Below are 12,672 nucleotides of genomic sequence, written 5' to 3'. Positions count from 1 at the left end.
CTTGCTGTTTATAGGGTAATATGTTAAATACAAAAACAATAACTTTTACTCTACTGTACTAAACCTGCCCAAAAGTCAGTGGGGAGCTATATTGTTCTGTATGTATATGTACAGGGTGAAATACCTCCCATTCAGTGCTGCCAAGCAAGTAGGGGCCAAGCAGGTGCTTTGATGCCTTTTAATTTGCAAATGTATCAAGAAAAATCCAGTTTTCAGTTAAAAAAAACTCAGCTCTAAAAAGAAAAACACAATTTAAGAGAAATTATTACGGTCTTCAGTAAATGATGTTCACTGCAGCACAGGATGTAAATGAGGTTGTTTTCCCAGACCTTCCAGTGATTATGGAAATATCTTTGCATGACTTAAAACAGAAACTATTATGACTTTAAAATCAGGTGTTAAATTTGTCCATTGTTGTCTTTGGTTCAACTCTGACACAAATGGGTGCATTTTTTTTTTGCCAGATGTCAGCATTTACCTAGGATGATGTTGATGATGAGAGCCTGATTTTATTTGGAGAACTTTCTCTCTTTCTCGCACGCTCCAGGGAGGAAACCACCTTACAGATGGTAAAACTAGGAACACATCTGTCGAGCCTGAGCTTCACAATTAACCCAAAAAAAGATCTACTCCCCACCCTCCCATCCAGTCTCATCATCTATGAGAGGTGGGAAATGAATTCAGTCAGCGTGAGAGCTTGGCTTTGCAGCACAGGGAGTTAAGAGCTCTTCTCAGCAATCATGAGCACACAAACAAGGGAAAACTGCAAACAGCAGTAAACCTTTATGGGCATGTTTGCAGCGTAACATGATTAGCACAAGTACTGTTGTGAATCGAACTGTGAGACAGGGCCTATAGATGTCACAGGTGATGCACAATTCTTGGTGCTATCAGCAGATACAAGCCATCAGACAGGTTGAGTTAGAGACGAGCAGGTGAATACACTGAATCATTTTGCAGTTAATGGATGGAGTTCAACAAGCTATTGGCCTAACAGTATGTCCACAGAGGCGTTTCACTGGAGTATTTCATTTGTCTGTCTAACATGTCTGATGGTAAAAAATACTTTTTTAGCCTGGCAACTTGGTCATACATTAAAGCAAATGAAGTGTTAGTTTGTGGACACTATGACATTACATACTGGTGTCTGATTGCAGGGGGAAAAAAACCTACCCTCAGTTCTCTTTCTGTATGCAGTCTGTGACATGGAGGGCAGTAGGGGTGGAGGAAAAATATATACAGTGAAGTATCGCAATATTTTGTGTGGCAAAATGATATCGTCTCATGGCTGCCAAGTATGTCTTGCCAGATAGGAGATATCAAATTATCAAAGAAATACAATACAAAAGTAGATATTGCAGATGCCAGGTAACAGGTAATATACATACACAGGGGAGCAGCTTTATATGTGGAGCAGTCTATATGTGTTTCCTCTAAGTGTGTGTGTGTGTGTGTGTGTGTGTGTGTGTGTGTGTGTGTGTGTGTGTGTGTGTGTGTGGAGAGAATGGGAGGGCCAGCGCATGTCCATGTTCAGTATGGTAAAGGATTATCTTGCTCTGTAAACCATGTTGGATATACAAGCAGGTGTTTGTAATATGAACATATAAAGTATGATTCAGTTTCAGTGTTGGGTTCACATATTCTGTGTCTGCTGCCACAAAACCTTACAGCTGACAGATGTGTTTATTACCTGAAAAGGCTTTCTACACCAAAGACTGACATCAATGTTGCACTAGCACACACACACTTAGAGGAAACATATAGACAGTATAAAACAAATCAACACTAAAGCTGTTCAGCTGTGTATGTGAGTTGGCATGGAAGATGAAGTGAGACAGTGAGATAGCAAAAAAAGTGCAAGCACATACATCAACAAGAGAAGAAAGATACACGAATGAGTGTAAAATGATACAGAGAAAGACATCTCTTTAAGGTAACAAAGAAAAATGAAAAGACTTGTTGGCAGCACACAATGTAGGTCAATTTAGGGAGAAAAAATGCATATATACAGAATCCAAAGTCACAGATGCAAACAAGGAGGCGTACTACATCCCTGGTGCACAGCGAGGGGCGAGCTGAGGAGCAACATCTGGAGGTGTGGAGAGAGACTGCGCGTTTGTTTACAACACAGGCAGAGTCAATTTGCACAGTGAGTCTGGTGTGCTTACCAAAAACCAGACCAGAAATAACTGAGGAATAAACACACAGGCTTTATGCGTTCTGTTAAAACTGTATCTAACGCTGATGAAACACACACACCTGAAACACACCTATTGACAGGAATTTATACTTAACATGCCAAAGAACACAGATCAATTTCTCAACCAAGTGCAGTTTATATTTGTGTGAATATGAAGGACCGGATTCTTTTTTGGCTATATGCAGAAGCTGTAGACCAGTGAGACAACTCTGCACCTTTCAAAATGGCTTCATTCTGATTATTTGCTTGATGGATATAGGCATGTCACTATCCCATCACTTTATTTAGCATCCATGCAAATGGTGAGGTGGGAATCCCAAATCACAATGATTTTAAGTGGGTTGAAGATACATTGCACATGTAAACATAGGTCTTGACTAACCAAACATGATTGAACCCTTTGCCTTTCATGTCAAAATTGCACTTTAAATTAAGGTTACATTAATTACCATTATTAGTTGCTTATTAGCATGTTAATTAGTAGCATACTGGCTGCTTATTAGACATCATTAGGCGCTCATTAATATATTCTACATCAGAGTCTATAGCTTGACTTCAATACCCTCTATCAATAAATGTGTAATAATAACTAGTAAGCAGCCGGTATGCTACGAATTAGAATAAGCCACTTACAGTGAATATTGTGACCTTGCTTAACAATTACTTGCTTTACACCCCTCTTGAGACCAAGGTCACATAAGCTTAAGGATAGGGATCCTAGTCATTCTTTATTTGTATAGCACCAATTCATAACAAATGTTCTCTAGAGGCACTTTACAAAAAGCAGGTAAAAGACCTTACACTTTGTTACTTAATTCACTGATATTCACTGTTTATTATTTATTCTATTGCTATTATATCATATCCATTTTTTATTCATATTATATTTTTACATTTATATCTGTACATTGCACTGGACTGCTTGCATACTATTGTTATTATATATATATATATATATATATATATATATATATATATATATATATATATATATATATATATATATATATATATATACACCATGTTATATTATATAACAATAGAATAAAACACATCGCAGAGAATTATAAACGTTTAAAAACGATTAAACACACACACACACACACACACACATATATATATATATATATATATATATATATATATATACACACACACATTTATATTTATTATTAATTATATGTATATTCTATACATTGCACAAATGTATATAACATAATGTTACATCTATTGCACTATATTATATTATACTTTATAACTGTTAACCTACAGTGAGTTACATAACTCACTGCCTCTAATCAAACGTCATTTTAAATCTTCACTGGTCCCTTTAACCTGCCATTTACTGCACATCATTTCTTCATTGTCCTGTTGAGCTCACCACATTATCTATAGTCCTCTGTATGTATCCTGTTCTACTATTTTTGGAATTGTATTTATGTTACTATTTTATTCGGTTTTTGACTTTTTCGATTCTCTACTGCTGCTGCAATGCCCGAATTTCCCCATTGGGGATAAAAAAAAGTTATATCTTATCTTATTTTAATATGACAAAAGAGCAGGTCAAAGACCTTGCTTATTGCTATATTACAAAGACCCCGCTTAGTCCATCATGAGTGTAGAAATCTTTGGCAAATCCATCCAGGCTTATGATAAACAGCCATCAAACGAAACTGTGCAAGAAGAAGAATAGGAAAATGGGGGGAGGAGTTTGAGAGTCCTTGTTTTGCTCTTGGCTGAGGAAATAAAAAAAAGAAAGTCTGTATGGCTGTTTATTAATAAATATTGTGAAGTTTGCTAGTAGGCTATATAACCCTTAAAGTTTCCAGGTTGCACTGTCCTATAAGCACAACTGCAGAGCACTGTCCTAACCATGAGAGTTTCTCTGTATCTCCTCTCTGCTCAGCCAATTTAAAACTGCTTCTGTCGTTTGTAACCTCAAAGCCACAATTTGCTCCTTATTAGAGGACCTAATGCAACCACCCATCCATCATTGATACAGTAGAACCTCCAAGAGGGAGTCAATACACACATACGTGACCTACATACTGGGTTACTCTCTTAATCCAACCAACCACTCAGGAATCTGTCAGTCCTCGAAATTCCATTAAACACAGATTTATTTCCTCTCCTGGAAGACTTCTGTGTTTGTGTTGTGTGTGTGCTTCTTTGACTGTATTTCCATTGATGTGTGTAACACCTTTTCTATATGTCGTTGTGTATTTCATAGGTTGTGTGTGTGGTCCATAACTTCAAAGGCAAGTTACTGCTGGGCGACGATTCACCCATGGAGCCACAACCCAATATAGGAATGCTGAATATGGGTCGAATGGAGAGTCCACTGGAGAAGTATATTGCCTCACAGGTAAGTGCATCATTCACAATACCACACCTGACCTGTTCTAAATAGAACTGGATAATAGATTCTTGTTGTAATGTCACTACAATTTAATTAGTAACAAATGAGTTACTTTCCTTTATAACACTTCAGAATTACAGAAGGTGAGGTGTCACTGACGTCAGCACAGTGGCCTCCTCGGCGAAAGAACGCTGCAAACTGTAAACCGACACAGGCAGGTGATCATTAAGCTGTGAGCTTTCTGTCTCGGGAATAGCAACACTGTTTTTCTCTGCTCGAGTTAAATGACAACAATATAGCAGTGAGTTGAAATCTCTGCGTAGGAAGGAAAACTCACAGAGACAAAGTACGGAGCTTAAAAAAACAACAGCAACATGCAGCTCATGCTAGCTCAGCAGACTAAGAAGGAGATGCTCCATTCAAAATGGCCAGCTTGATTTGAAACACTGCCTGCTCCTTGATCTTAAGCTGATAGACTGATGGACGGGTATGTTGAGGGTGACACGTTTCATATCAACTGTTGAGTCTGTTGCCTTCGGAGATCTAATCGGTAAAATTAGTCACAGCACCATTCTATCACAGCAACACTAAATAATGAGAACACAAAGATGAGGATTGTTGCAAAAGAGAGAGCTCTCAAGTTACTTGTTATATTTATAAAGCAGTAACTCTGTTTGTAACTCACTTACGTCTTGATAGTAAGTAGCTACTGTGGGTAGTATAGGTAACTTTCACTAGTTACTTATTCAAACAATGTTCAAAGTTACGTTTGGTTTGCATAACCAAACCAGTGATAACAAATTCTGATTAAAAGAAAGTTCACAGTCTTGGGCTGCCTGTGACGCACTTCATCGTGTGCGCTGAAAGTATCCACACTTATCTCCTGACTCGCGTCAACGAGTGTCTGCCTGGAGCGTCATGCCAGAGATGGCAGCAGTTTCTCCTGTATGTCTAGATTTTTCACACAGGGGATACTCCGACTCCACAACTGATTGTGAGAACAATATATTATAAGTATGTCATGGAAAACAAGGCAGGCAAACCTGGCAGTTTTTGTTTGCATCAAATGCCAGAAAAGTTGCAGCATGGCGTACCTCAGGTCACATGATTGGCACTGCATATCATGCAGTATGATAATTGCAATTAGTTATTTAACAATATATAATTTAACCCTGAATTCATTTTTTTACTGTATTAAAAAATAATTATAATAATTTAACATATGAGACATTTTCATAGCATTCCTGTCCATTGCCTTGCTTATATTTTTTTTTATCAGATGTTACTCCAAATTATTTGTTTGGTGAGAGAGATGAGGTGAGATATAAGAGACAAAAGATGCCCTAACCCAATCTATTACATCAAAGCGCTGACCTTTGGAAGAAAGAAAAAAAACATCACCCTGGAAGCATGTTTTAGTCCTAAGCTATATTTGGCAAAGCATGTTGAAAGGACAGGGCCACATAGGGCCATAAAATAGATCATGTCACCCAGATTCCAAGCAAAGGTTTGGCTGCAAACCTTGAATATTTAGGTCCAGCTAAATGTAAAGTGACAGATGTCACACACAATCACCGAGCAGCTTATGACACATGATGCTGTCATGTTGTCTGTGTCGCAAGTTTGTCCCCCCCCCACCATCACCACCTTTTTAAGAACTCCCAGCACTGAGTACCTCTATCACTCATTGAAGAATCGGTCACATCATTGAATTGGTTTGTTGATTGATGCATCTTTGTTTACATTGAAAAAAGAATATCAATGGATTTCCTTGGCGTCCAATACCCCGATCTAGCTTCTGGGGGAGACATACAAGTAAAATAAACAAAGGCATGTTTTGGTCACAGCTGCCCTTGTTCATTATATTCACTTATTTATGTAATCTGCTGTGAGACAATGGAGTAAACTGGTCTAAATTTGTATAGCAGGCTTCTTACCCGGCATTTTTCTCCCCACGTTCTCTAAAATTACCCATACTCCCCAGAACTACGATTGCATTGTATTCAGGAAGGACATAAAGGTCACAGCAGCCAATGTTTGTGAAATGGCTTCCACTTCTTCTCCATGATTACTTTTCACCCTGTTTGCTACTTCTAAATAGGTAGTAGCAATAGGTTATTGACAATCTTTTGTATCATTGAACACTTTTTGCAAGAGGCAAAACTGAAGAAATAAATGTTCCATAATATTACCATGTTTCAGCTGAGTATCCTGATGAGGAATAGACAGACAGTTCAAAGTTTTATGACAAGCTTGCTTCAAAAGATCGACTCTTACAAAAAGCACCTTTATATTATATATATATTATATATATATTTTTTTTTTTCAACATTGGAATTGAAAAAATCAAAGAAATAATTAACATGTTGTTCATAGTCATTATAAAAGCTGGAAATGGCATTTGGTAATATTGTTCTGTACAGTATGTGGGAATTTCCTTCTTTTTTATTATGGTCCTTGTCTTATATCCTGGTTAACATAAGACACAATAATTTTGATTTTTCAACGTCCCAACAGCAAAAGGATGTGTGATATTAAAGAATGGATACAATTTTAGTTATAAAAACCCAATGGGATATTTTTTTGCTGCCAACAAATGTTTCACAGCATCTTTCCAGTTCCAGTACCACCCATTGGGTCAGACTGGTACAGGCAGCACAAAGTCTAATGACACACCCACACACACTGTCTCCTAGGAGACAGATGATGAAGATGAAGAGTCTTGCTACATAAAGGAGCGCTTCCTGGCCTTCCTGGGCTGGCTGCAGGGTCTTGACTGGTTCCAGCGTCTCAGAAGAAAAAGGCAACACACTTTGGAGTGGTTTGAAACCTGAGCTCTGCCAAATCTCTGGACACATTTACTGTACTTTTTGTTCCACATTTCAAATAGAAAGCAAATACTTTCTGATATTGTTTGAAAGACATGGCCCCATGTTAGATCTGCTGGTAACATAAATAGTTCTGAAAGTTAGCAGAGCTTTTATAAAGTTTATGCACTGCAATCCCGCTGATAAAACAGATTAAATGTATTAAACTAACAAAGATCTTGCCAGTTCCAATCCTTACATGTGAATACCAATGGTCAGGAATAAAAGTTGTTTGGCAAGGAAGTTTTAGAAGAGTTAAAGGTCTAAAATGTTTCATAATTTCAGCAGTTTCCTCTCAATACCAAGAAAAGCGCAAAGCTGACTAAAGGGCATGATAGTATTAAGATTTTTGTCCATTCGTGACAAATGGGAGCATCGTTAACACTACATAACAGACAGCTCAGAAAACATATCAGATAATTAGATGTTAGACAACCAATTCTTTATTTTTTGTATTTGTGTTAAACATCTCATACACTAGCCACAGAAATACAGCAGGTATGTGATAGCCAATGAGGTGTAAATAATAAAGCATGATCCCAGCAGATCTCAGCCATTACTTTGCTGAGCACAGTGGTTTAATGTATGAAAGCACTGATGAACAAAACCACAACAAATACAGCCAAATGTAATTATGTGGGATTCCCTTGAGGAAATCTATTTTTATTGGTCAAACGCTTTGATCGAACCAGTTTTTCCCAAATGAAGTCAAACAGAAAATAAGGCTGATTTAGCCCCTCTTAATGCTGTCCAGAGTATTATGCTTTTGTGTTTGCAGTGCATTCTCGACTCTCTCTTTGCTGCAAGCTTTCTTTTTTACATGTTCAGAATTCAGATTGTGCGATGTAACAGCAACACATTTCTATTTACTCTAGCCTGCTGTGTTTTCTTCACGCTTCCTTTAACAGGATCCAAATTCAGCAGTGAAACGTTGAAAATACACGGCTCCTATTTGATGAGTCAATTCACAGCTTCCTGCTTCGAGAGCCTGCGCTCCGTTGTTTTAAAAAGAGCACAGAATCTCACATTCTCACCTCAGCTGCGACAGGCTCAGTGGAAAATTGCATGCTCCTAAAATAGCTCAGCCTAAAGATGCCTGCAGCTAAACAAGCCAAAGTGAACAAAATGCCAAAGCAGACAGGAATGTTTGAGCAGCAAAAGTTGATATCACATTTTTATTCCCTGATGGTATAGAAAGCTATAACTTTCTGTCTGAGTGATTTCCCTTCAAAATCAACAAATATAACACCAACATTCTGCATCACATCTGCTTTTTTTCAAAATTTTAAAAGATTAAATGTTGGCTTTTGAAATAACTGCAACACAAGGGAAGTATTTGCATCTAAAGAATGGCTACCTCTAAGTACCTTAGCTAAGTACATCTACTTAATCAATTGAGAATTTGGCAACATATGAAAAGAGGGCAGAATTATTCATATAACTGGGAACCTCAGCAGACTGCTGGATGGGATTCCCTTCACACAACCCTCAACTTTGCTGTCACAAACAATATCTTTAACAATCTTAAACAATAATATATTTAATAACGGGACAAAAGTCAGTTATTTTGGGGCAACAGATGGCCTAGTGGCTTTGTCACATGTTGCATACCATCCCCCACATTCTCCCAACAATATTTCCAGACTCTCCTCAGCTGGTCTATCAAGGCAGAAATGGCCCGAAAAGTTAATAAAAAATAAGATTGTATTGTCCTTTAAAGTGATGTCTGATCACTCATAAACATGTTTTGAAACAAATCCAGAAAATCCTCATCACATCTCTGTTGTGGTTATAATGTTAGAGTTGCCCCTTAAAGATTACAATTTAGCATCAGCTTAATCAATTTCTGTCATCAATACGTCTTTGTGCTTACGCATTGCATTCGTATAATGGCATACGGGGGAAAAGCATGAGAGACAAAAGGGCCTGATTAACTAAGATCCCAATTAAAGATTGCTAAATTGTGTGTTCACGCCAAAAGATTGCAGGTTTGGTTTGTGAGCGTTTTGCGGGTGATCTACCAAGAAAATTTGCTTTAGTTGAGGCGGTAGTATTTCAGTCAGGCTTTTGCGTTTTCTACTGGTTTACATCACGGAGTTTGGAAGGAAAGCAGGACGACTGCAAGCTCAAAATAGGTATTAGTGAGAGGCAAATGAACGTCCAGTATTTTCAAGTAATAGCAGATAAATCTGAATATAACAAAAAATAACATTTGGGTTATCAGAAAACCACGGAATTAAAATGTGTCTCTCTTTTTTTCCCTTCATATTTTGAATGAATTGTCATACATTCAGAAGGTAAGAGCAGTGGCATGGCTCTCAGGCTTTCCGATAGGACTATTGCGCACCAGCGCTTTGTGTGATCGGACATAAATGTATAAAATGTAATGTTGGCGAAAAGAAGGAAATAGGATGACATAAACATCAATGTTGCAATTCTTTAGAATGCAGAGGCTGTGAATGTTCAGTAATATTAGTTCATTTAATCATGGTGTTTCTCTTAGTTAAAAATTATTGAAGCAAAATGAAAATTGCGTGCCATTTATTTTTCGGTCATTGAAACACATTGTGAAGGGAACAAAAGCGATCTGTACGCCTTCTTTTATTGTGCCTATGTCTCCTCGTAACTGCAGCCTGTTATGGATTAGCACGTTCCTTTCAAAGATGTTAAATTTAGACACCGTCACTATCACCGCAACTCTTGCCTGGCTTGGTAAATCACATTGCGTGTACTAACTTAACTTCTTTGAATTTTCTCCTCCCAGTATTTTGCACGCTGAGGTAGAAACGCCTCGTGTTTCATATTCATTAAGGCAAACATACTAAATGAACAATACGTGTCGTTTTGCTCATATGAAAGACGCAATCCTCACTGCACGCTGTTAGTACATCAGATAACAGGTGTTTTGCTGGTGGTATCAAGTTTGCACACGTTTTATTACATGCAAACGTTTAGTAAATCTGGCCCAAAGTGTAAAGACAGCGAAAGCTTCAGTCAGACACACACACCTACACACACACACACACACACCTACACACGCGCGCACACACACACACACACACACACACACACACACACACTGCAGCGGTGATCAGGTAATTGGTGCCATCTCCATAGTTACACAACAACACTGTGTTCCCCCCCATTCGTCTGCGTTCTTCCTCTAAAGAAGTGTGCTTTTCAGTCAGCCTTTTCTGTTACAGCCTCTGGTGAATAGAACAACATCCCAACATTTATCAGAGAGCACAACACTTACCGGTCATTTAGTTCACATCTGAAACACTAGCTAATTATTAACCACATCTGTCAGCACTGAAGTAGCTCCGCCCACTGCTGCCACCTTGTGTCTGCTTGTTGTTGAAAGTGTCCTGTTTTAAATTAATGTGGCCTGCATGCTTTAATTGTCCTTTGTTGTGAGCTTCAGGCATAGCTCACTCAATCATTTATATGGTGTTACATGTTGTCCTGTTGTATCCATGTAACATTGACTTTAGTAGGTTATTGGATAAGTGCTTTTACTAATACCTCTTTAATTTTGTACATTGTTATGTCTGCTCAATGCTACTTCACGTCTGTCCTGCATGTTATACATCTTTAATATTAACCAAATGCTGCTTTGTCCTGCATGTATGCTTATGTATTTTTGCCTGTGACTACTTATCTGTCCGCTTAATTACTGCTATGTTATTTCTATTTGTAGCTTTTAGCATTGTTTGAATTTGTTTGGATTTTCTAGGGAGTTTTTTTTATCAAATGTGGCCAAAAAATGAAAATGATCCTTTTGGCTAACTCTGGCATTTTTACATAAATGTTTATCAATATGCCTTGTCCCTGTAAAATTAATGAATTAAAAAAAAAAAAATCAACTTTGGTTACTACATCTGATGGCGGATCAGAGGCGGAATGACGTTGACCCACCATTCCGCTTTTGTGCTCAACTCATTGCAGTTATCTATTCTGATTTGGTGTCTCTCTCTTACAGAATCACATCGCCTTCGCTGAGGTCACATGACGTGGAGTCGGCCGTGTGGCAGACCCATTGGACGTCCACACTCTTCACCATCCAATCCAATTAACCAGTGCGCAGCGCTAAACCTATCTTGTGTGTGTCCGGTTTGTCAGTATGTTGTTCTATGTCGTCTAAATCAGGCCCTTGTTGTCCTCTGCAGCTTCTTGTACTCAAAAAAAGTCAGTAACTTAACGGGACAGGTTGTTCCTGCTTTCTCCATCTATGCACTTCTTCTAAATCTTGTTTGACTCTCGCCTCCTACATGAAGCTTGTTCGGGAAAAGGGGAACACTTGTTGCACACCGTTGGACAGAAGAAAAACAGGTGAAGAACAGAGTTGCACGGCGTTTGTTTAAAAAGAGGATTTAAAAAAAGAAAAAACTATGTTCTGTTTTTATTGTTGATGCCTACCCCTCAGATTTTGTTTGTCTCATTACATCTTCATCATGACATTCAAAGGATTGCTGTGAAAATCACTAGCTGCTGGGCCCATATTTACCAAATGAATCAATTAGGTTCAAACTAAAAGTCCTTTACAATTGAACTTAGAACTAAAAACCTTTTAATTTAAATATTCCTATATAAATTGATCAAAGGAGTCTCAGGTGCTCTCTTAAGGTCACGTATTATCTTCCTTTTTAGGTAGTTTAAATAAGTCTCAGAGCTGCCAAAATCATGTCTGTGAAGTCTCTTCTGCTTATTGACTCTATTTCAGCCCGGCTCAGATCAGGCCATTATTGTGTCTGCAGCTTTAATTGCATGTGAGCTGTAATTGACTACGCCCTTGTGGGGCCCTTGGGGCAGCAACCTCTCCCCCAAGTGTGTGACACTCCAGCAACTTGGTGTCTGCCTTCTCCAAATGCAAGAAAGCCCAAGCCACCCACACAAGAAAATACACAAATGTGAATGAACTTTGCAGGGACTTAAAGTATAAAAGATGTGTTTGGTTTTTTTTACACTGATAAATCAACTTTTTGACAGCTGTTCGGAGTCAGGAGTGCATCATGCTTTAAACATACGTCTGCCTGTGTATGTTGGCGCCTCTGTTTCCTGTGGTGACCATTAACAGCCAAATACCCACAGAGACAATTCTGTGTATCTTTGGATAACCTTAACTGCAGCCTCAGTCAATTGTTTTTAAAAACGTAAATTGGAAATTAGCTGTGTGCATGTTTTATGACCCTAACAAGTCTGTCCATGCTATCAGAAAACTTCTATGTGGTGATGCACTTCTGGAG

At 38.2% G+C, this 12,672-nt stretch overlaps 1 protein-coding gene across 2 annotated transcripts in view; it reads left to right on the top strand.

The window, feature by feature from the left end:
* plppr5b (phospholipid phosphatase related 5b) overlaps positions 1-12,218 on the top strand; it is a 104,932-nt gene extending 92,714 nt beyond the window's left edge. For both annotated transcript variants that reach the window (XM_079360800.1, XM_079360801.1), the window contains 2 exons: positions 4,431-4,565; positions 11,409-12,218. In XM_079360800.1, coding sequence (XP_079216926.1) covers positions 4,431-4,565; positions 11,409-11,438 — 165 coding nt within the window. In that variant the 3' untranslated portion in view covers positions 11,439-12,218. The remainder of the gene's footprint in view (positions 1-4,430; positions 4,566-11,408) is intronic.
* The last annotated feature ends 454 nt before the right edge of the window (positions 12,219-12,672 follow it).

Source organism: Symphodus melops, assembly GCF_947650265.1.
Source record: "Symphodus melops genome assembly, chromosome: 14".
Classification (NCBI taxonomy): Eukaryota; Metazoa; Chordata; class Actinopteri; order Labriformes; family Labridae; genus Symphodus; species Symphodus melops.
Note: the sequence above shows the minus strand (reverse complement) of the source record. Positions and strands in the feature narration are given on the sequence as shown.